A 25,854-nucleotide genomic window follows, 5' to 3' on the forward strand; every position below is an offset into this window, starting at 1 on the left:
TCCGTACTTATAACATGACAATAATCATTGTATAAATCTGATCTATCAGTCATATTGGAATATGTACAAGTAGCTGGTAAGTTTCCACATTCAGAACATGCATCAGCAAGGGGATCAAATCTGTTCTGACAAAGGATGCCTGGTGTATATGACAGTCATTGATAAACAGACTGGTCCTCCTGCTGAATAGTCTTCCTGTGGAGTTGAGAATGCCTCATTGCCCTTTTCCTATTAATTAAATCTAGTGAGTTTTGACTTTGTGTCCAAAGCTACCACACTGATGGCATTGTATTGGCTGTCTGTGCCTGCATTCATGTGCTGAATGTTTGATCTCACCACAGTAATCACATCCCAAAGTGTATTGACGGTACCGATATGGCTGACCATATTGTCTGATGCTGTTTTGACCTACATTGGATTTATAGGGACGGATAAAGTTTGTAATGTGGCTGTAAGACCAGACTACACAAGTGACTGCATTTATATTTTTGCCAGTTTTTCCACCCCTTTGGTAGACAGGTGAATATTGTCTCTTTTTCCAAATAAATGTTGTATCACTTGCCCCTCTTCATCCAGAAAACTGATGTAATTGTAAACAATATCAAACTTCCATTCACTTGCCAGTCTTCCAATGACCTTGTTGATATCTAACACATCACATTCTCCCCTGGGGGCCATTTCACACAATGCAACCTGACAGCTTTGATTTGCTTATGGATGTGTATAAGTAATTGCTCATATAGTTCTTCAAAATGTTCTAGATCAGTCCCTTACTGGCATTGTTCCCTCCAATATAGAGGACTATTTTAGTTAACTTGGAGAGATCATATATTTTTATATCTTCCAGTATTGTCTGTATTTTGGCACCTGAAATGGCATGCTTTCTAACACAGTGCCTCAGCCCTCTGTTGTTAATTCCATGTAAAATGGAACTACCAATAAGGAGGATGTTATCTCTGCTGGTAGAAGACAAAGTATTATGTTTACTTTGTATTGATGTAGTTAGTCTGTATGGTGTTTTATTACTCTTAACTTTATCAGTTCTGGCTGAGTTAGTGGCAGAGTTGGAAAAGTGCATTGGGTTTTCTTTTGGCAATACTTCATGTGTCGGTACACTTTTACTTAGAGAAATAGGTTTAGGAACAAGGGTTTGTGAATGTCTGCTGATAGTCAAAGGTTTCTCTCGCTGGGCAGCTAATTTAACCTTCTCATTTATTAGCTTGTCAGTCTGTTTTTGCATCTTGCCCACTTGCTTCTGGAGTGTTTATATAACAGTCAGCAGCAGGTCAGTATTACACATACATGGAGAGAGCTGTCTGTGATCTCTAGTAGGGCCCTCTGTAGGTGGCATAGGGATCATAGTCATTGGAGTGCTATTCACTGTAGGAACCTAAGAAAGTGGGTCAGCTCTCTCATCAGATAATTCCTGGTTTCTATGACTACAGCTCTCATTTGAGTCCACTATATCTGATAAACCTGTGGAATTGAAACTATCCTCACTGGTAGGGGATTCTAAGAAATAGATTAGTAGCCATTCTGATGAAGTCCTTTTCTTTCCATTTCATTGACCTTAAACCCCTAACTTCTATTAGACTTTCAGCAAAATTAAAACTAAGTACACATTTTAGACCATCAGCATGTGTTGTAATAGTAAACTTGGACTGAGATGAATCAAATGTGAATTCCTTTTTAATTAGTTCCAGGAACTAAGGAACCAGGAAAAATCCAGTTGTCAAAAATGTTATTGTGAAATTGGTTGAATGTAAATGTTTCACATTGTAGATAATACCCTCTAAATAGTCCTTAACAGGAAGGTCTTGCTCTACATCAGAGAATCCTTCAAATGAAAAATGTTGTGACTCGTAAGTGTGTGAGAAAGTTGACATTATGGAAATAGACATCAGCTTATTCTACACCGGTTATGCATGCTATATTTTTTTGGGGTTTAATTTTTTAAAGACAAAAATTAAAAATAACAGTTTGTCAAATATAGTCTTGGTCATTAATTTTACTGTTGACTCAGTCAAAGTGTACTAAGGTAGATTTAGTATTTGAAAACAAGCATTTGTTTGATTCGGATCTGCTGTGGCTTTTGCAGAAACTATTCAGGGATTCCAATTGTCTCTTTGAGGGGTACACTCAACTGATGACTATTCAGATACAAAGGGGTCATATAAACCATGTCCCATTTTCATAGGTTTTGAAGAATAATGAGATACAAAGAAGAATATTTACCAGCTCAGCAGACTAAATTGGGTATGCAGATACTTTAATATATATATATATATATATATATATATATATATATATATATATATATATATATATATATATATAATGTTGTCATCCATCAGCTCCCACTGGCGTTGTCTCCCTGATCCCTGATCTCCCTTCTCTGGATTTAGGTGTGTGGGACCTCCCCCTCTTGAGAAAATTCTTGGCAGCATCTCTTCTATAGTTTACTGTTCCAAATCAAATAATGCAAATATCTGGTCACAAATACATTACAGTAAATCTTGAATTTCTGCATCCCTTCACATGAATATCCAACAACTGGAATGCTTAGGTGAAACTGACTCTTTATAGGTAAACAGTTTGATTGTGTGTTTAAACACTGATTGCCTAACCTAACCTAAGTCAATATATGACATCACACAGAATTTCCATTAGACATTCTCTTTTGAAAAATGATGTGTGTGTCAATTCTTCTGTTTACTCAGAAGGACAGTTGCTGTTTGATTTATAATTTGTTAAAAGATCTACTTTTAAATGTTAATGTTATAAAACTGCGCCTGGGACTATTTTTTAAAAGCAACAAATGAAAGGTGCAACATCTGAGACAAAATGAACAAAATTAATTGTCCTTCTTTCTAAACTATTTCCATTCAAATAAAAACTATGTGATAAACAGAATCTCAAATGATTAATGATTTAATATTAAATTTATGAAACTTATTGAATAATGTCCAGCTTTTGCCAAGACTCAAGAAAGCTGGACATTATTCAACTGATTTCATAAATTCAATATTAAATCATTACCCATTTGAGATCCTCTATATATGCTTTGAAATGGTATATTAGGATTTCTCCCTTAACCTCCAAGCCATTAATGGAGAAATAGGAGGGACAGCAGGAAATAAATTCATCCAAAGCCAATAACTGTGTTATTGCCTCTTGCACTAGTTGCCACATCTGCAGTTCCAGTAATGCTTGTGAAGACTGTGTGTGTAACTCTGCAACCCCATGTTCTTATCCTTCTGCAGCTTACTTGATGTAATGGTCACTATAGGTATTGGACTCACCTTTCTATGAAAGGAGGACATTCAAAGTGTCCCACAAGTGATGACATGCAGACTTAGTACGTTACAGTCTCTCTGGACTTGTTGTGTCTCACTTTTATCTTAAGCTGTCATTGCAGTACTATAAACCATATGGTTTCTGACCATGATGCATAGACACTGCATGTAGAGTTTGATGAAAGCTTGGTACACAAGGCTAATCCACACATGTCTTCAATTGTCTCATATCTCGTGTATGTTCTTTATTGGCATGGTATATCCGTTTTGTGACACAAGAATGACAATTTTGTTTCTAAAAATAAGAAACTGAGAGTGTAATTAGCTAATAAATGTCAGCAGTATGCAAATACAACCAACAAGTCCACACTTGCCAGAAATTGACAAATTTCACAAAATAGTTTTACATTCAGTGCTATGCTTTGTTGATAGATGGTAAACGATCCGCAAGATATAACTGAGATTTTGTGAGAGGTATGAGATATAATCTATTGTATATTGAGCTAAAGCTAATGTGAACTTAAAAAAAAAAACATAGCCACCTAGCACTGATAAAGGAAGGTAAAGGGAAGGGATGGGAAGAGTTTCTGCCCTTTGTCTATTTGATGTATAGATGGGAAAGATCAAATGTTTTGTCTTTATATGATTGCTGAATTTAAAAGGTAGTGGAGTTTCTTCCTAATGTTGATGTGATCAAGGAATGTGTTAAGAGGAGAATTTGTAAGTGCCTAATGTAACTGAAGTTTGTGTCTTTTATGTAATATTGTTTGTACATAATATGCCTAAAGTATGTGTACTTGGTTTCCTTGTCTCGCCTGCCTAGTTAAGTGGAATGCTCCACAAAACCTTTCACAGGCAAGATGTCACATTCTGAGTTGCCCTTTTGTTATACTATTTTAAAGAAAATTATGTAACCACAACTGTTTTTTGGTCCATCTGGTCAATTAATAATCATTCAAAAATAACTAAAGCCAGGTACATATATATTGTGTAGTAATAATTAGTTGCCATGTTATACAGTTTTTCACACACATGCACACACACACACACACACACACACACACACACACACACACACACACTTAAAAGCAATTCTGATCAAAATATTACATAATATCCTGATCTTTACCAGGTGAGAGAGGTGTCAGACAGGTACATTGTGTGTGGACCCCACTACATTAACATCAGAGAGGCAGTGACCAAAGTGGTGATTGGAGAGGGTGCTGACCAGCTGGATAAGGCAATTAAGGTAACATACACATTTTCGTTATATCATAGGTTTTATTACCAGGTATGATAGAAGTTATTGAAGGATCTTTTTGTCAAAGCCATCATCTTTCCTGATTTTTTTTGCCATTGTGTGGATTGTCCAGTGTCTCAGTGTCTAATTTTCACTCATCTTCAAATTTCCCCAGATGAGTTCAGAAAAATAACATACATAAAGAAGGTAGAATTAACAATTTTATCACCACAAGAAGACATGGGAACAGTACTGCTATAATTTGGAGCAAGAAATATTAATGTGTACAGAGAGTAAGTACAGTATAATATCCCAGTATACAAAAATTATATACAGTAAAATATCCCTTTGACAAAATTATACATATAAAAATGATGTACAGGAAAATATCCACGTCTTCAAATGTAAGTACAGTAAAATATCCCTTAGTGTATGAAAAGTAAGTACAGTAAAATATCCATTTTCAAAAAGGATGTACAGTAATATAACCCTGTGTTACAAAAGTATATACAGTAAAATATCCCTGTGTACAAAAAGGATGTAGAGAAAAATATCTCTCTGTATAGAAAGCATGCAGTCATGCATTAGTGTACAAAAAGCAAGTATATTAAAATATCCATTTACAAAAAGTAAGTGCATTAAAATATCTGTGTACAAAAAGGCCATATAATAAAATATTCCTGTGTATCAAAAGGGTGTACAGTAAAATATCCATGTGTACAAAAGCAAGTACAGTAAAATATCCTGGTGTACAAAAATATGTACAGCAAAATACCCCTCTGTACAAAAAGTAAGCACAATAAAATATCCCTGTGCACAAGAAATGAGTACAGTACAATGTCCCTGTGTAAAAATTAGGTTGTATAGTAAAATGCTGATTATAAAGGTGTCTTTTCTCAGGCCTTTTTGATGCTTCAGACCAACAACTTGTTCCCAGAATACACAACTTATTCTGTACAACTTTATCAGTTATCCAGAAAGAAAGTTGTTTACTTGCAGCAAGTCAGAGGGCATTTCTTGCTTTGGTCATAACCATTCAGTTCTTTCCATACAAGAAGCTTCTTAGATTGTGCACAGCTGCCCATTGTAGATAGAAGAAATTGTTCAAACTTATCCATATCTTGATAACCTGGTTAGATTTTCAGGTCATTAAAACAATATTTAATATTTGGGGTACATTTTGTCTCACCGGCATCAGTATGGTGAGATATAGTTGTCACTTTTCAGCTAGTGGAGTCATCTTTGTCAACACAATAAAAATTATACATTAAAAGTCCCATATCTTCTACATCAGTTGCTGGATGCAGGTGAAACTCTGCTCTGATAATATCACTATATGTCTGAAGGTTTTGCTGTGATATGTGGGTTCCTGTCTCACCTGTTTAGGCATCATGGTGAACATTGTTGAAGTTTAGCAATAATGGTTTTGAAAATCACATATCTTCAACAGTATTGGATTCATTCAACTAAAGCTTCAAAATAATATTACTGTTGTTTGTTCATAAAGTTATATGCTGATATGTTTGAGGTCTTTTTTGTTTCACCTTCTAAAGCAGAAGGCTTAGTTCATCGTTGTGAAAAACATTAAAGTTTTGTTTGAAGTTTGTGAAAGTTATGTCTTCTACATTTGTTGCTGCATTCAAGTCAAACTTTTATATTATTACAATAGGTGTAAAGTGTGTATGCCATGGTATGAGTTCTTGTCTTGTCTGTCTCATGCATCATTGTAAACAATGCTAAAGTTTTGTGTTAAAATATTTTTAAGTCACATATCTTCAACAAGAGTTGCTTTATATATCTGGAAGTTTAGGATAAATTACTACTTTAAGTCTCAATCTCATAAGCAGATAAGTAAAAAGTTCTGGTCTTTCTTGTTTTACCCATATAAGTAATTTGGTAAACAGTGTTAAAGTTTTTTATGAAAGTGTATGAAAATCATATACAGGGGTTATACTGACAAGCATATTGATGTAGATGAGAACAGAACACTTACTGAACTTGTATGACTTTGAACTTATATTCAGGTCATTTACATATAAATACATATAAACCTTTCCATTTCATTGTCGACCTTTACCAGGTTTTACCTTATTGTACTAACAAGGTTTTTGTCAAAAAGTTTTCAGTCCAAAAAGTTACAAACTTTCTATCAAAAAAAAATTAAAAAATTTATGTAATGGCCTCAAAGTCAAGCCTCCTTGTGTTATCACATTGGCAACATAAAAACTTCTATTTCTGTTTACACATTTATTCATGAGTTCTAAATTGTGTCACTTGTAACTATAACATAAAACCTGTTTCCAGATTAATTCATCTGTCAGATATACACAAAGTGCATTGAGTATGTGTGCACTAAGGTATGTTGACTTACAAGTAACTATTTTTGTATGCCTGCCCAAAGGCAGTGTGTATACTGTTATGACATTGTACTATGCCTGTGTATTACTTTCTCTGTTTCTATACGAAAGCTTTAGTTTTACAGCATCAGACTTTGAGGATGGCTTGCACTTCATATAGGAAGATGCCTGTTTGTTTTGTGGTTTGAAAGATCAAAGGTCAGCTTTATGACTCAAGAAAGAAAAATGACTTCTACACAATAACATTAGTTCTACATGACAGACCTTGACCAAACTTTTCAGATGGCTTGCTCTTGTAGTGTGGAAGAAACCTACCAGTTTTAAAATGAAAATGTCAAAAGTAAACGTCTCTCTAACTGGACAAAGAAAAATTTGTTTCTTCACTGTAGCTTTAGTTTTGTATGACAAATCTTGACTAAACATGGTGGATGTTTTGCATATGGTGTAGGAAAGAAACATTTCTCTCTCTGTCTCTCTCTCTCTTGCACACACACACACAGGAATGGTCATGAGCAAAATATCCATACTAATCAGCATCAGAAAACAGTAGAATGATCAAGAATAATGAGACTGAAAATTACAAATGTAAGCACCCAGTTGAAATAGCAGTGTTTAGAAACAAATTTTTTTCTGGTTATTTTTTGTAAGCTAAATGAAATCTGGATAGATGACATGAGAAAGAAAGAAATAATGCAAGAGGAACAAACTTAACTCATTGTAGGAAAAAATAAAAGAACGCACACACACACATATATATATATCAGAAAAATTATGCATCCATGGAGATTTGAACTGATGGCTGTAAGCGGCCATGCACTTTACCTCTACACCACTTGGATTCTTGATATCATGAAGGTAAATTATTATATATAGGTGGCTTGTTACCTCAGTGTTATTTACCCTTGGGTGTTTACTGGTAAGTATATCACTTCCATTTTCATTAAGTCAGAGCAAGTCATATTTGTATTACATTTTGTGTTTTGGTGAACACTTGTTTCATGCCATAAAGATTTGATTTACATATGCCTTTTTCATAAGGCAAATCTAATTCCCAAGTAATATTGCCTTACAAAGCCCTTAGCTTGTAATGTATATTCATTCCCAACCCTTTGATGATGCTGCAAGTTTGGTACTTGCACAGTACCAAGTAATCTCAATTAACAGTTTATTTTAACTTCCTTTGATCATGCTGCACAACTGAAACTGATTCAATTGTGGCATATGCTTTAATAGATTTCACAGAATGTATGCTCAGAGGTGTCACTTACAGAGCCCCAACTGTTCCATTGTTTCAATTTATTTTTTAAATTCCTGTGAATACCTTTAAAGGAAACCACAGTCAGCTTCCATGGGTCAGCCTACTTTGTATATAAAAGAAATCAGCATACTTAAGAGAATCCAAAGTTGGCTTCAGGGGTTGGCTTGCTCTGTAAATACAATAAACTTTGTATTTGATAGCCCAAGTTAAAACAACAGGTTTATTTTTCACTACCAGGTGTATTCATTCACCAACCAAGCTTCTATTGTTTGCCACCTTATTGCCATAACTGATACAAAGAGGCATTGATGTCTACAGGGTATAAGAACAATATATCAGTGTCTTTACCCAAAATAGGTGTGCATGTATGTGATTTGGATTTTTAACATAGCTTTAACAATGTTTCAATCATATCGCTATAATGTCTGCAGTATGGAAGTTTATAGTAATCTCTAGCACTCAGAGGCATCATGCCACAGACATCAAGCCAACCAGCCCTAATACTAACCTCTTAATGCTGGGTGCCAAAAGAGGCAGCTGCTAGTACCATTTTATGTACCATTTTTATAGTTTTTATAGTACCATTTTTATGTCTTTGGTACTCGAAATAAGTGATACATACTATGGATGTGTATGCTACATCACAAAACTATTTGGATTTTGGATAGTAGGTACATTTGTTTCTTTTGCACATAAAATAAAAAAGAGCAGTCCAAGGTTAATTTCATTCAGTGAATTATCAAATAAACATTCTGTTCACTAGCTTTATTGGGAAATGCTAGGGATGGAGGAGGGGCAGTAAATTCAACACAATTTGTTTTGTGTTCTTAAGTTTTATGAAATAAGATTTAGGTAACAAAAGTTAAACCATAAGTTATGGGATAGGTAAAAAAGCATTTATTTATCTTGTCCCAAGATGTACAGTAAACACAGTAGTAGCACACACTGACTGCTGATCAAAAAGTTCTTAACTTCTACAGAGGCTTTATTAGATCCAAACTGGACTATGGTTGCATTGTTATGATTCAGTCCATTTTAAAGATGCTTTACCCAATTCCCTATAAGGCAATATGGGCTCACTTTGGTAGTATTTAGGACATTTCTGGTTGAAAATAGTTTGACTGAAGCAAATGAGCTACCTTGATCACATTGCAGACATTTTCTTTACCATATGCCCTCAAATTTAGATCCATCCCTTTAGACCTGGCTTTTGAGTCTATTTTCCAACATTATGACATGTGGAGTACATCAAGGATCTATTTTAGGGCCACTACTATTCCATTATGTTCATAAATGATCTATATTTGCATTCAGTAAATATTGAAACTGATCGCTATGCTGATGACACCACCTTATGTTAGTTCATCTAAAACTATTGTCAAAAGAAACTTCCACAGTGCTTTTGTAAAACTCTGAATGGTGTAAACATAATGGAATGGTCATTAATTTAGGCAAAACCAAAGTGATGCTGGTAACCACTCATCAGAGACTACAGAATTAAAGATAATATTCTCCACATCCATTTTAGTGATGTGGAACTGAAAAATGTTATGCAAGATAACTTTTAGGAGTTACAGCTGGTAACAATATGTTATGGTCAGTGTATATCAATAATGTTACCAAAAAGATGGCTAGGAATATCTAGTTACTGTATTAAAAAAAAAAACAGGATAATGTTTTAAAAAAGTTATATTCAACCACATCTAGACTACTGCAACATTAAGGGGTAATGCTTCTAAAAATAAATTGTTAAAAGTGGAAAGACTTCAGAATGAGCCATCAGAATTATCCATGACAACATAGTTGATAATATCCATGACAACAGAGTTGATAATATCCGTGAATGTATGAAGGATTTGAAGATCATGATAATCTGTCAAACAATAATAATAGCATTACAGTTTTTAATATATCAATGTTATGCTTAGGTCATCTAATAACTTTCTTCTCCCAGAAATGTATAAAAACAGTTTGGCTTTCTCAGGTCCAATCATTTGGAACTGTCTGCCTAAAGATGTTAAAGAAGCATCATCGCTGAGTTCCTTTGAAATGGATGCAATCCATATAATGTCTATAACCGGTTATTGCCAGCTTTGTATATGTATATATTATATAAAATGTGTGTGTGTGAACAAGTTTTCAATCATATATGTTGGTGTACAGAATGCTCTGTGTGCTGAATCCACACTTCATTGTTCTTGTGTATACCAATCCATTATGCATTTTCTCTATGATGTTTGTTTCCCAGCTGTATTTTGTATATTTGCCTGTATATGTATAGATAAATGAGGGCCACAAGGGAGATTAGTTTTTCTACTAATTTTGTCACCCTCATGAAAGAAAGGCTTAACTTTTATTATTATTAACTCTAGATGAAACTAAACATCATTTTTACCTTTGACATTAGAATAGCATCCTTGACCATACAAAAAATGACCTTTCAAAACACCAAAAGTTGTCTGTTTCTGTGCCACCTCCTTGTTTTCTAACACAACTCAAGTTAAATATGTCCATTTATTTGCCAGATGGCACATCGACTTTTTCCAGCAGAAACCAGGACAATAGATCTTGCCCTGAAATATATGGAAACCAAACATATTTTAAACTCTATCCTACACTTTCAGTACTTCTGTCATTCCACAACAGAAAGTCAGAGAGCCCATTATTGCCAGACATTCTGATTAAACATACCAAGCTGTGTTACTCTCACAATATAAGTTATCCTGTCATGTTGGTATTAAAAGTAATGAAAGAGCAGGCTGTGCTGCCTAAATAGCCACATCTCTACAATCATCTGATTTTAAATACTGTACACTGATTTTAAACCTGGCTTTACAAATCCTTATTTAGTAAGTAGCAGGTATCATTGAATGATGCTGTCAAATAGCAAGCTCCATGTAATTAAACCACTCCTTAGGTGAATGGCCTCCTTCCTACAGAACCATCCATAAGGATAAAGTGATCATTGCATGAATGAAAATTGGTTATCACTATTTATAGAACCCACTCATACATATTAAAGGGTGAAGATCCATGTGAGTTTGTTTCTTGCAATGAACCCTTTACTGTGAAGCACTTTCTTATAGATTGTTTTAATCTATAATCTATGCACGACCATTACTACAATGCTCAGTATCGGAAGTGAGCTTTTTGATAAAGCAAATGTGTTTTGTATTGTAAATTTCTTGAAGGAAATTAACACTTATTCAAATATATATCTTGTGTGCAACCTATTTCCCTTTAGTATGCTTAGTTAACATGTGTATTGTCAGTCACCCTAAATATCTTTTATTGTCTAATTGCTTCTATACATGCCATTTGCAATTTACTTGCTGATTGGGAACCTTCATATATTATCCTGTCCATGTCATTGTTTGGTTTGGGGTTTTGTTTACTGCTCATTTATTGCAAACCACTTTTCATACATAAAACTTTTATCATATAACCTTTTTGTGGTGCTGTATGGCCTTACAGTACTGGTGTGCTGTATAATTCTAAAAGATTAATGAGTCAGTCAACCAGATTTTAACTTGTTGCAAACCATTACCAGCCATAACTAATTGCTCCTCCATATAACCAGACACAAAATTTGCAATATCATGATACATATTTGTGGATTTAACCTGTTGCCTGAATCAGAAAATTTGGGTGGCCCTCCATAAAAGAAAAATGTTCAACATTTCATTGAGCAGTGGCATGTCCTAGACTATCATGTGAATTGTGGAGTTCAGTGTTTCCTATTTAAGAATTGGTTGCAATCCCATGCAATGATTGACCACAGCAAAGCTGTTGTATAGGTCCTGTATGTAAGGATCAGCATTTCAGATGATAACCAATCTTAGTCAGCAAAAATGGTGTGGGATCTCTGCTGGTAATATGCTTGACTGCAATATTCCTGTCATCCAGGTGGTATTGATCCACTGTTTCTGTGACCTCCCTGATAAATTAGCATGCAGTGTTTAAAATAATGTTTGCTGGTCTCAGGGTATTTCACAGAAGCAACGGGTTATGTACAATAAGTGCTATTGGTTCCAATGAGTAAAAACCAGTCTTATTGAGTTTTTCCATAACTGCTTCTGCAATTTTATTCTCCCATGCCCATTTTAGCACCTTTTGATGTGGTTTACTTCATCACTCAGTTGGCTGATGTGTTTAATGTTTGCCCTAATTTCTTTTCTCACCATTTTTTCCCATTCAAGATGATAATATTCAGTGCCACAATATAACATTATCAATGTCATTTCTGATCCTGTTCTTGTGCAGATATTTTTGTAGGAAAATTTTGACCTTTGACTGACACAAAAGAAAAAGTTTTCTTCATCACAAAACACTGCACACTAAAGCAAACAGGCACAGTATGCACTTTTCTTCCAACTCTCCATTACTCAAATATCCACTCAAATACTTCATTGTTGTGAAGAATATACCAGCTTGGTATATTGAACACTTCCAGATCATACTTTTGTTCATCACTGATTTAGAATTACACAGAGCAAAACATTCTCTTATAATAAGTCTGTGGAATAGACAAGTGAAAATATTCTCAGGAGGTAGACTCAGTTATTTTTAGGCATGAGCATAATGCTGCTTACTATCTTTCAGTGCATATGAAATATTTGACAAAAATATTTTGTCCCCAAAACTGCATATTGGCCTTGTAGGGGATACAGAATATAGAACTCTTGAGTTACTGTATCAATAAAAACAACACCATGAAAATTCTAATAATTACCCCAATCCAATAACCACCAATCTCCACTAATTGCATCAAAATCAGCCATCATGTATCAAATTTTGCAATTTCTATAGCCTCCACTGAAGGTTCATCCTCTCAGTTAACTGCTGACAAGAGGAAAGGGGAAAATTAACAGTACTTAAACTTATATTGTTCATATTGCCTCTTTAACAGTCTTCTGTACAGTTTACTTTATTTTCTCTCCCCCCCCCCCAAACACTTTGCAGGTGCATGAAATTTCATGACACCACCTTTAACAAATGTAGCTATGGCTGCTGATTGTGGCTCACCATGAACTAAATCTTTGATTTCCAGACTAACCAATCTTTCAACAACAGAAAGAAGGGTTTGCATAATCCTTCAGGTACAAGTCTTAGCTTTGTCTCCATATTTTAAATACTGCTTTTTGACAACAAAAGCATACTAACTCCAAGACCTTGTGACATTAAATACAAAATATATTGAAAATTGTTAAATGATAAAAAGAACAGACAAAATTTATGCCAATGATCTTCATAATTTTCCATTTTCAAAACAAGTGTACCATTTTGGTCCTTTCTATATGTTTTGGTCTGTTTGGGTTTTAGTGGATCAGTTCACACCTACCTGTTTCATGTGGATTAACAAAATGGTAAATGACTGATTTAAATATGCAAGTTCCCCTATCAAAGTGGAAATAAATTTGGTATCTGATTGAAAAGACTGACAAATTTCCATGAGCATAATGTATGGTATAGAACAAAGTTACGATTTAACTGGCAAAGATCAATTTAGATATTGATTATACTGTTTTAAATTTCTGCCCGAGTACAGGTACATCCAATTATAACCCTCTATACACTCTTCAAAATTGTGTTGTATTTTAACAGTTGCTCATGATCATTATAATATTTATTGTAATATATATAATTTAAATACCTGTGCCATTAGTTGGAAGCACCCAAGAAAAGATTTATATTTTGGATACCATAATTAGTTACAGTTATATTTTATCATACATGCTTAAAAGAGAGATTTACAAAATATTCTCATTAAAAATGTAGAGAATGATTCCATTGCATTTATGTTTAAGTTTTATGACAAAAAATATCCATATTTATTTAGCAGATAATAACTTGTCAAAGGTTTTATTTGTGATCTGAATCTGTGACCACTAAATCACTGAAAAATCTCCAACTACAATGGTCTGTTATATAGTATTACTAAGTATTTACTTATCAAATATCTGCACAAAAGTTTTTAAACAAACACTTGGATGTTATTCAGCTTCATGCGGCATGTATTACAGTTAGTTAACTTATTTCATTTGGTCTCAGAACTGTGATTCTTTACATAAATAACATCTATTTTGAGTGTGACTGCACCAGTCCAACTCTTTCAGCATGACTCACCCAAAAAATTGTGGGTTTGAATCCTATTATTAGATTAGCCTGGGTTCAGATACCAGCCATTGTGTCCTTGGGTATGGCACTTTCTCCTATTGCCTTGTTACTAAATAACCTACATGTGTTTTTGTGCCATAAGAAAACCAGAAACAAGCAAAACCAAACTTTTCAGCATGAGGATATTCCCAAAAAGTGAAAAAGCATGACTGTAGACTAGGCAGTGCATGACCTTACCAAAAGATTTGCATCTTTTTTGCCAGCAGGATTCAAGTATGTCAGAGAACAAGAAGGAGATTCTGCTATGCCTTGCCTTACATAGAGAAATAACGATGTCCAAATTACAAGAATGTGACAAGAGTAAAGTTACACCAGAGGTAACAGTATATAGAATTAGTTATGAATAATTGTTCCTAATCAACATTAGTTCTTTCAGCGTAAATCTTGGATACACCACATTATAACTGTAAATGCATCAGTACATCTTCAGGAACTTGACTTTGTGACATACCATAATGTGTGGTATATAATTTGTATAACTGCTTCATACCCAGTCTTCTCTGATAGTTGATGAAGAGCAAACTTGATCCTTTTTTTATCCTTTGTCTCATTTGTTTCATGAAAAAACTAATTTAATAAATTCTTAAAAACACAATGTAAGAATCTGACTTGGAACCAGAATTGAATGCCTTGGACAGCATGACTATTTTAATCTACATAATATCATGATGTGATAATGTACTAGTCTCTTGTTTTCAACACTGAATCATAAAAATCAAGAGATCAAGGTTACCATGTAATATGCAATTTACATATGTTGTGAAGATTTAGTATTTATGACTCAGTCTTTTTGTATCTTTTAGGCCATTGACATACTACAGAAGTACTGTTTAGAAGCCAGGTTCATGAAGAATAAGGTAATTATGTCAGCACTGGATCATCATTTAGCTGAGACTTCAAATATCTGTCCTATAGACTTTAGGCCATTGACATGTTACAGAAGTACTGTTCAGAAGCCAGGTTCATGAAGAATACAGTTATTTTGTCAGCACAGGGCCATGATATAGCTAAGAATTCAAAATGTCTGTCATATAGACTTTAGGCCGTTAAAATGTTACTGAAGTATTTGTTCAGAAGCCAGGTTCATGAATAGGGCCTAACCGAGTATATAATTTTAACTGAGTACCGAATCCGAGTATTTGGATGTACTATTTGCCAGATCCAGGCACGAACCAAGTAGTAGGTGCGACTCCGGAGAGTACCGTTTCATTATCGTATGCGAAGCTTAAAGTTTTCCTGTACCATATATATCACCTATAAGACAAAAAATTTTAGTCTGAAACCATTGGGAAAGTCTGGGGGTCGCCATATATACCAATATCTTCAGCCAAACAAAACGGTTGCATATCAACTGATATCATTTCTCCTATTGATTTAGTTATTGCATGCTTGCATGGATCATTTTGTCCGAATGGTGTCATTTTCTCTATAAAGTAATCGAGGTTACCTTGCTTTGAGTGTTTCCTCTTTAAATCTTCTTCATCATCTCTCTTTCTTTTGTGGCTCTCTGTGGATCTGGTGTATTCATCATACTCAGAGTGATGGAAGGATCGAAGGTGATTTATTAGAGCTGAAGTTCCATACAAATGAGCATTTTTGCCGCCTCGTGTTAGCCTTTCATTGAAGACATCACAATTTGCCTTCGATTCGTCCACAGCATTTATAGTGAAAAAGTTCCAAATCTTCTGACTTAATTTGAGAGTAGACATTTTTTGATGAGTATTTTAATATATATATTTATTATGTATTAATTTTATTTTGAATACGTAATAATTAAATTTTGTTAAGATTTTTTTTACAAATGGCGTCTCTACACTCAAATATTTACCGGAAGCAGAAACATTATGCCACCTGGGGAATGCTAGTGAAATTACTAAAGGAAATTGAGTTAAATAAATTATCATCAATCATGATTCATGAAGTCCAATGGAATGTTAACTGTTTGTGTAATTATAATTTATTTTTAACTAAATTATTATGTATTAAAAAACTTTTTTTAAAAAGTTCGATATTTATTGAATTATTTTACTTGTAACCATTTGTGCGCATATTATTTGCCGAGGCGAATACTTCCGAATAGTACCGAAAAACGGGATAATTCGGCTGAGGTGAATGTCCGAGGCAATTTCCGGTTAGGCCCTATTCATGAAGAATAAAATAAGCTAGTACTGGGTCACCATATAGATAAGTATTAAAATGCCTTTCATATAGATTTTCCTAAATAAAACATTCTTCATCATTTCTAGCATGAATCAAAACCCAAAATGTCATGGATTCAGATCCTGATAACATCAGCACAGGCTAGCTCTTGGGATGTATCTCTGGGTTAAGGCACTTACAGTACATGCATCATGAATTTTGGAAAATCCATTGTGCTGCAGTGAAAATTAATCTATACACACTGTTGTCCATCATGGACCAGATATAGTGGTTATCACAGTTGTCCACATCATAGCTCACAGTGGATGGATTGTTTTATTTCCCCCATTGGAAAGTCACAACCATATAATTATGTTATAGTGGATTTCCACTACACAGAACTTTACATACTCTTTCATCCCATGGTTTAGTTCAACCTATATGAAACTGGTTCTGACTTGACATCCAGTTTGGCCATCACAATGGCCCAGTTGTAAATTTTTTATCACCACTTCTCCTGAATGTCTTCTCGTATCAACATGGGGTTTTCACTGAACAACTTCTTATGATATCTGGTTGGTCCTAAATGAAAATGGTGCCAATCTACAGCAGCCATCTTCAAAATCTTGTTAGTGCTACTCCAACAAAATGGATAGGCATATCAACATGGAGTTTTCAATGAAAGTCTTCTTATGATGCAATGTTTGTCCTAAATGAAAATTGTGCTGATGTGTTGGCCAATATGGCCCCACAGAGGCCATCTTGAAAATCTTGTTATCCATCAGTATGTTTGGTTGTATCAACATGACATTTTCAATAAAAGTCTTCTTATATCTACTTGGTCCTAAATGAAAATTGTACTGATCAGACATAATATGGCAACCACAACAGCCATCTTGAAAATCTTAATGATTCTCCTCATGAACAGGGAGTCATAATGACATGGGGTATTCACCAAAAGACTTCTTTTTTAAGTCTTGCTGGCCCTAAAATGAGAATGGAGCTGATGTAAGGTCAAAATGGCTGTCACACTTGCTATCTTAAAAATATAATTATCACCACTCTTTCTGAATGGAAAGTCATATTGGTGTCTAGTTAGTGTTGAATTAAAATGGTGCAAACTGATGTCCAATATGTCTGCCACAGTGGTTAGCTTGAAAATCTTGTTATAACCACTTTTCCTGAGTGAATGGTCATATCAGCATGGGTTTTCACTAAAAAGACCTTCTTATATGGTTTTCTTGAACCTAAATTAAAATGGTACTGATCTGACATCCAATATGTGGCCATCTTGAAAATCTCGATTTTGCTACTCCTTTTAAATGAAATTCATTTTGACATGTGGTTTTCATCAGAAGAGTTCTTATGTGTTATCTGGTTGGTCCTTAACGAAAATAACTAACCCACAATATGACCACTATGATAGCTATCTTGGCAATAGTGTTTTCACTAATCCTCCCAAATGGATGATTGTATCAACATGGGATTTTCTGCAATAGTCTTGTGATACCATACTTGGTCCTAAATGAAAATGGTACCAGTTGTACATCCAGTATGGCTGCCTCAATGACTGTTGAAAGCTTCTTGTTTATACTCCCTCTGAGCATACTACTTTCATTATTTTGTTCAGATTGGGTCTAGGATATGTTATGAAAATTAAACAGAAACTATGACAATAACCAGTACAACAAGCACTTTTGTGAAATATCATTTATCAAGAAAGAGCATCAAAGGTGCCACTCATGATGCAGGACAGTATGTAACTTTCTGCATCTGTGTATGCTTACAAGTGCAAGTACATATGGTCAATAAATAGGGATGTACATTCTAATTGGGAAATTTTTTTGATCTATGCTCTTTTATGGGGCATGGGTTGGGGAATATTCAAGAAATGTTGAACATGGTATTTGCATCTATATTATGTATGTTTGTCTAAGTCACTGTTAAATACTGCAAGCATTGTTACACCTGTAGTTTCTACAGGTAAAAGTTTAAAAGGAAGTTTCAGCCATGGTCTAGTTGCTGTGTTGAGGAATCACCCATCTATTTGTTTAGTGTCTTGACTTGCAAGGTGAATGCAATAAAATCAGCAAAAGGTGCCATAAAACCTAGCAATAACAAAATCTGTGCTGGAGCTCCACTAGATTGAGTGAATATTCACTAGACTTAGTGGATATCTGCTACTCACAGTTGATACTTAATCCATTGCCCCATGTTCACATCCATAGTATTGAGTGGGCAATCCAAAATCTGCAGTGTGTACTGTAACTCCCATTTCCTTGGAACTAAATTTTAAGTATTTTATGTATAGTTTATAGTGTGGCATTAAATGCAAAACAAGCAAACAAACTGTCCAGTCTCCATCATTTTCAAAAATGGTTTCCAACAGTTCACTTGTGAGCTTTTAATTGGTAATTTGCTTTTATCTTTACAAGTACATCACTTACAAAGGAACTTGTACACACATTAGATGGCATGTGCATATTATGGATATTCTAATGTTCTGTTGCTGAAGTTTCACTTCTGTTCTGAGCCTTAGCAGCAGAGAAAGCGAACCCACCGTTTTTGTAGGAGCGTCCAAATGTCGAAAATAAGCCTTCCTACAAATGATCGAAAAAAAGAAAAGCGTCAACAAAATTTTAAAAAAGCGTCGACACTTTACTGAGAGAGTCTCTATGGAATTTTTCTAATTAATATTACTTTATTGTCATTGGTGATTTTTTCTAGTTTATTATGCACGTGCTTTACACAATTACGTTAACGCGAGGTCGCGCCTTCCCTGCTGCTATTAATTAAAAAATTATTGTTATAATAAAATGGTACATCCAGAATCTCAGACTGCAAGGATAGCCCGAGAGCGACTAGAAGCAATTAAGAAATTTCTCCCAGTTAGAGATTCATTTAGAGAAAACCTAGAAGTGCAGCAGGAAGCACAAGATGAGTATGAGGAAGACACTAAAAAGTTATTTAAACTTGTTACTACATCGTTAGCGCGTACTGCTCAACAACAAAAATTTGAAACAAGGCGGTTAGCAGCCGCAGCTGAAAGATCCACTGAAGTAGCCACTAGGGCGCCACTGCTATCGGGGAAGTTGCAACAAGACCGCCTGGAGAAGTTTTCATAGATGCACCAGAAATGTCACTTGAAGCCGAAGCTCCGCCAAAATACCAATGTGGTAAAGCAAAAATCAGAGAGGATGTGGCAAAAAATACCAAGTTGAAAAATTACGATAACGCGGTTGATCTTGTAGGTGAATGTGTTAATCGTGACAATTACCTGGAACCGGGTTCACCACCGTTGAATTATGATCAGTGGGAACAGTTGGTGTTTGCTACACATAAAGATATTCAGCGGGTCACAGCAAAGTATGACGATGAATTTATACAATTTAGGAAAGATGTTAAAGCAAGGATCATTGCAAGTCCTGTTGTGACCACAGATCTGTCAACACCATTAAAAATAACACAATCTTCCCCACCGCAACAGAAAAAATCACAGATTCCTCAATGACAGAAACAACAACCTCCTCGATCACAATCTCCAGAAGAAGAATTTCATGATGCACCTACTACTGGTAGTGGTTTCGGAAATAATCTTGTTTGTCCTGATAATATTCTCAATGACATGTCATGGTTAGAGGTTCTCATAGGGGGAAAACGTGCCGGAAATAATCCACCAGAAATAATTAATGAAGCAGCTGATATTTGTCAACAATTATTTCGCAGCGGCATCATGGATATCGGCATTTACCGGGAACATATTGATGAACTCATTGATGATTAGTCACTGCGATTAGATAAATGGTAAATAAAATAAAAATGATCATGTACAGTAGACATTATAGACCCATACAGGTCAGAGCGGTAAACTCACGATTACCAATCTACAGCGCAACTTACGGAGATGGACTTGGTGATGTTGTTCAAGAGTTATTTAGAAGATTAGCTCCAAAAGTAGCACCTGTTGCAAAACAATTATCGATGAAAGCCATCGATGTTGTTCATGAAAAAGCTCCTGGTGCAATCATCAGTTTTGCTGGTAAGGCGTTCTCGGTGATCAAAGATAGACTAGCATGATTAATACGATGAAAACAACAACCAGTAAAATTACCAAGCACTACAGATATGCCCGCAGACGTCAGTAAAATAATAAATCAAGCCGCAAATAAAAAACTAGCAGCGTTGATGGATCAAGAATCTGATGAAGTACAAAGAAATATTGCTGCAAATTTGATAGCAGGAAGTGGACTTCGTACTCACTTGACAAAGTCAGCGCAACGATGATTTAAATCAAAGTTATATAATAAGTGTTTAAACGTATATCCGACTCAGCATTTAAAATAGATGAACCGGTCCTCAAAGATGAATCGGTACGTGATTATCAATTTTATTCCTATGACGCAAGACAATCAAATCAATGTGGACGTATCGAACTTCAAGTTCATGATACAAGTAGATATTTCTTACCCGCTGAGGCATTTATTGAAGTAGAAGGTGAACTTGTGAAGGCGGATGATACTGCATATGATGCCAGTGCACGAGTTGGTTTTGTCAACAACAGGATCATGGCATTATTTGATAGTGCCACATACATGATTGATGGAAGAAATATCGAATCGATTCAGAATAATGTTGATGTTGCTACAACAATAATTGGTCTAGCAAGATATTCTGATGATTATACAAGATCAGCTGGTCCATCAATGATGTTTGCTAAGGATATTACCGACAATGCCGATCATATTCAGTATATTAAGTTGCGAACGCCACAAGATACTGCAGCCAATCCACAACCAGTTGATTTTGAACATGAAGCTAGACCAGGTGCTGCTTTTGATATTATAAAAGGTATTAATGGAAATTACAACTTGGGATTTGCAACACGCCGAGCAATGCTGTTAGGAACTACTAGAAATTTTTTGTGTGCGATTCCGCTGTCTCACATCTTCAGATTTTGCAGAGATGTTAGAAAAGTCATCTTTGGAGTTAGACACACAGTTGTACTTGTAAGAAAAGGTGATGATAATGATGCGATCTGGCGAGGGGGTGGTGTTGCTGATGCTGGTAGAGTAAATATAATGAAACTCTCACTGTGGATGCCAGTATTAACTCCATCAGTCACAGAAGAACAGAAATTATTGTCTTTTATGGATCAAGGCGGTAAATCATTACTATCATGGTTAACAGTAACCACAGATACTGCTCAAAGTATCGTTAGAGGTATGTTTACATGGCATATAGCATCACAGCAAGGTGTTTCTGCACCACGACATATTTTTATTGCACTGCAAAATAAAAATCGTTTGAATAGTCAGGAACGTTCACATATGATATTTGACAATCTCGGTGTTAGCGAGGTTTTGTTGAGATAAACGGACAACAAGAACCATCCGAAGATATATCGTTAGATTATACCACAAATCATGTGGCACGCGCATATCATCGTTTGATGACATTTATGGGTCGTGATCTAAACATAGACACAGGGCTGCAAATATCACAGTTAGATTTTACAAAACTGTATCCGATTTATTACTTTTTGCTGGAGCATCTTGATTTATCCAAACAATCTGTCGTTGATATACACTTCTGGGCTCATGTTAATGACCCTCCTCCTGATATAGCTGGTCCACCCCTTATTTGTGGCACCTACAGAGCAATCGTGGTTATACTTTGTGACAAAGCCATGTTACTTGAAGGTGGTAGTGGTTGAATGAGAGTCGTTGATGCACCAGTGGAAAATCTATAATTGTGTTATTTAGAAAAAGATATTTATATAAAAAAATGTCATACAATCACGTTAATGTCACTCTGACTCTTGGTCAGGTGAAGAAACTTCAATCAAAAAACGCCAACAAATGCTGAACAAAAATATCACTAAAGCGATATCAGATTTCTAGTGGCAGTCCAAACAAATTATCGTTGACAAATAACTAGATTAAACATCTCAATAAAGCGCTGGAATCAAAAACCGGAGTTCAATTTCATCTTTCTCTGAGCGCCATCAAGGACATGGTTAAAACAGGTGGTATTTTTCCACTTCTCAAGGCCATTCTGGCATTAATAGCTGCTGCTGCTCTAGCCGTAGCAAAAGCAGCCACGTTAGGTGCTGTTGGAACCGCTGCTGGAATGGCTCTAAAGAAAGCAACAGGAAAAGGATACAAAAAAAAAAACGCGGCCTAAGATTACCAGGATCTCTTTGGGGAAGAGGTCTGAGGCTTCCAGGATCACTTCGTTAGACATTCCAGCATCAAATTTTGATTTACTTAATGCTGCTAAACAACTAAAACTATCTGCTTTTAGAGGTGTTTTCATGCGAGATCAATTACTGAAACAACCGAATGAACTCGAAACGGGTATTATTAATCTTGGCTTGAATTCAGGACCCGGTACTCACTGGGTATCATACGCAATTGATCCACATGGAATTGTTTATTTCGATTCGTATGGGTTAGCTCCACCTGTTGAATTTATCAAGTATGTCGAGCCACTTCATAAAAAAGTTTGGTATTCAACACTACCAACACAAACAATGACAGATCCACCAATATGCGCCCATGAAGCAATTAATGTACTTAACGCTATATCAAAATCATCCAAACCGCCATATAAAGTTGTGCATGATTATACATGTAACCGCTTCGTTGCGTGTAAGGTGTTTTAAACAGAACAAGGATCTTATATAATGGTTGATATTTACGGAAGATCTACCTCTACTTGTAAGAAAAGCAAGAAAAAATCCGATGACATCGATTTGTCAAAGTATGCGACTAAAGATGAACTTGCCGATATTATGAACCTGGCTGGAGTTCACCGAGATGAAGTTGTTGTTTTTCAGGACCGATATGGTGTTTTAAAAACCAGCAATATCAAATGGAATGACATAGTTCGACGAGTACTCGATGCGGTCACGGATAACATCATTGTGTTTACTGACAGCGGAAAAATCCGGGATTCAAGTATATCGTTTACAACTATCAGAGATGAAATTGCAAGAAGCATTAATAATCGCGTGAAAAATACCAATGACACAATGACGAGAGAACTCAGCATGAATGGGAATAAGATAGTAGTTTTGAGAGATCCAACATCCGACAAAGACGCAGCAACGAAAAAATACGTCGACGTCAACTACAGCAGCATAGATGGTAAATTATCCATGTTGTGGGCCGAGTATGATGTTCACGTAAACGCGTTCACAAATCTCCGTAGAAATTTTAGAAAAATTACCGAAACCGCAGAGGAATTTTTTGGTAATCTGTTGACCACTGATGCAAAACTCTGATATCAAAACTACCATCGACACGATTTAAAAAACACTCGAAGACATCATAGCGGGGGTTCCTGAGATCATCAATAAAATTAGTTTTGTTAAAATTCCACCTGGAATAACTACCGGGCATATTACCAACATCGTATACACGGTATCATCAGGATTTGCAACATGGTCACCGCAGAATAAAACTATTAAATATACCGCAACAGTCACTGGCATGTACAGGCTATCTGTGTTCAGTGCTGCAAAATTCGAGATATTTACAACGTATCCATGGCGTCATTCAATTGATAAGTTTTCTGGAGTTGTAACTATCATATTAAACAAGGGAACCGAAGAAATATTTATTCTGGAAGCTGCTGATAAGAAATTAACCACGACATCTTACTGGTGGTGTTTGGAATTTGTAGCTGAAACACCTCAGTTGGTTACTGCATAAAATATAATGAGTACCTCAATCGATGATGCATCTCAATACAGGTACAATCAAGCGTGTGAATGGCAAGCAGCATTGAAAGATTTCATCAAACAATATACGGTAAAAGTAAAAAAATATCGTTGATGACTGGTTATCATCGACGTGATTGTTTATTCAGTATCCACTGTTATATTGTCAACAATGACGATGATGGCACCAGTAGCCGTAACAATCTGTATTTCAGCCACAACAACAATTGCAGGTGTTTTTAATATCGTAGAAAAAAAAATATGCACCTGCATGAATGAAAAATTATCCAATTACATAATAAAATTACACACAGCGACGGTCACATTTTCCAAGTTATCTTCGTTGTTATCAGCGAGTCTCAGCGATGGAATAATTTCTGATTTTGAATTTTCAGAAATGATTAAAATATATAACAGTGCTGTTTAAGGTATGAGTATTAATAATGACATCAGTAGAGCTACTCCAGCAGATCATGACAAACACAGCTCCACCAAAAACAACAATGATCTCGATAAGCTTGACTAATCCTGAATTTAGTGTTAATTTTCCAACTGCGATTCGTGCAAATGAAATCGCGTTAGCACAATTACGAGTGTATTATAGTTGGCCAAATATCAGATCGAAATCATTTAATGGTACACCAGCAAATAATTCGCTTGTATTTGCTAATAAAAACAAACCAGATGGAACACCTGATTGGGTCGTTGTTGGAATACCAACTGGCAGTTATGAGATTGAAGAGATCAATGAAGAATTTCAACATAGAATAAAATCAATAACAGGAAAAGAAGCAAAAATATCAATTAATGTTCATGAGCCAACTTTATCAGCAACAATTGAAATACATTCACCTGATTACACCGTTGATATTTATCAGTCCACGACAAGATCCGTACTAGGTTGGCCGGATGTTCCCCCAGTGCATGAAGGACCACCAGAACCGAAGTTAATTGAATTTATCACGGACGAAGCCCAATTTATAACAATTCCAGAATATCGAAATTTGTATCCATGGACTAACAAGGGTAATTATATTTTGAGGGATGGTAAAAGATATCCCGTGGTGCCGTTTTCCTTGGTTGATGTTGATAAAAAAACTTAAACTGAAATTGTTCATGAAGGAAATCTCAGATCAAGGGCTAATGGAATTAAAACTGAGTACACAACTACATTAATGACATTAGTACGTTTATTTAAAAATTATATCCTGGAGTATCCCAATATCGATCTAAAACATCAGATCATTGCAACAATACAACATTTAAATCAAATTATTTCAGACCTTAAATACGCTAATCAGACTATTGTTGAGGCAATAAATGCTAGTACTTATGATATAAGATTTGAAAAAATAACAACCATTAGGCAGGTGTATCTTGATCATTATAAGATCAATGAAGCAGATTTATTAAATTTTATACTACATGTACCAGGATTTGCCACCGATGACTTGACAAAATCACTCAAGGATCTTATCAACGAAAACTTTCCTAAAATACTTGATACATGGAAAAAAATAACTCCACCGGAGTTTATTCTCAGACACAACAATGACCCACAAGGAGGCAGTAGACATGTTTCACCAGGAATTAGAAAAAATGTGGGCACCAATAGTACTATTACGGTATATGCTTGATTGTGCGATGTTAACACTGTTGATTGT

General features: G+C 35.3%; 1 protein-coding gene across 1 annotated transcript in view; it reads left to right on the forward strand.

The window, feature by feature from the left end:
- LOC149770911 (E3 ubiquitin-protein ligase rnf213-alpha-like) overlaps window positions 1-25,854 on the forward strand; it is a 512,819-nt gene that overhangs the window by 403,780 nt on the left and 83,185 nt on the right. The window contains exons 54-56 of the mRNA XM_089948996.1: window positions 4,429-4,545; window positions 14,532-14,645; window positions 15,132-15,185. Coding sequence (XP_089805122.1) covers window positions 4,429-4,545; window positions 14,532-14,645; window positions 15,132-15,185 — 285 coding nt within the window. The remainder of the gene's footprint in view (window positions 1-4,428; window positions 4,546-14,531; window positions 14,646-15,131; window positions 15,186-25,854) is intronic.

Source organism: Sinohyriopsis cumingii, unplaced genomic scaffold (genome assembly GCF_028554795.1).
Source record: "Sinohyriopsis cumingii isolate HCF-2022 unplaced genomic scaffold, ASM2855479v2 utg002226l, whole genome shotgun sequence".
Taxonomy (NCBI): Eukaryota; Metazoa; Mollusca; class Bivalvia; order Unionida; family Unionidae; genus Sinohyriopsis; species Sinohyriopsis cumingii.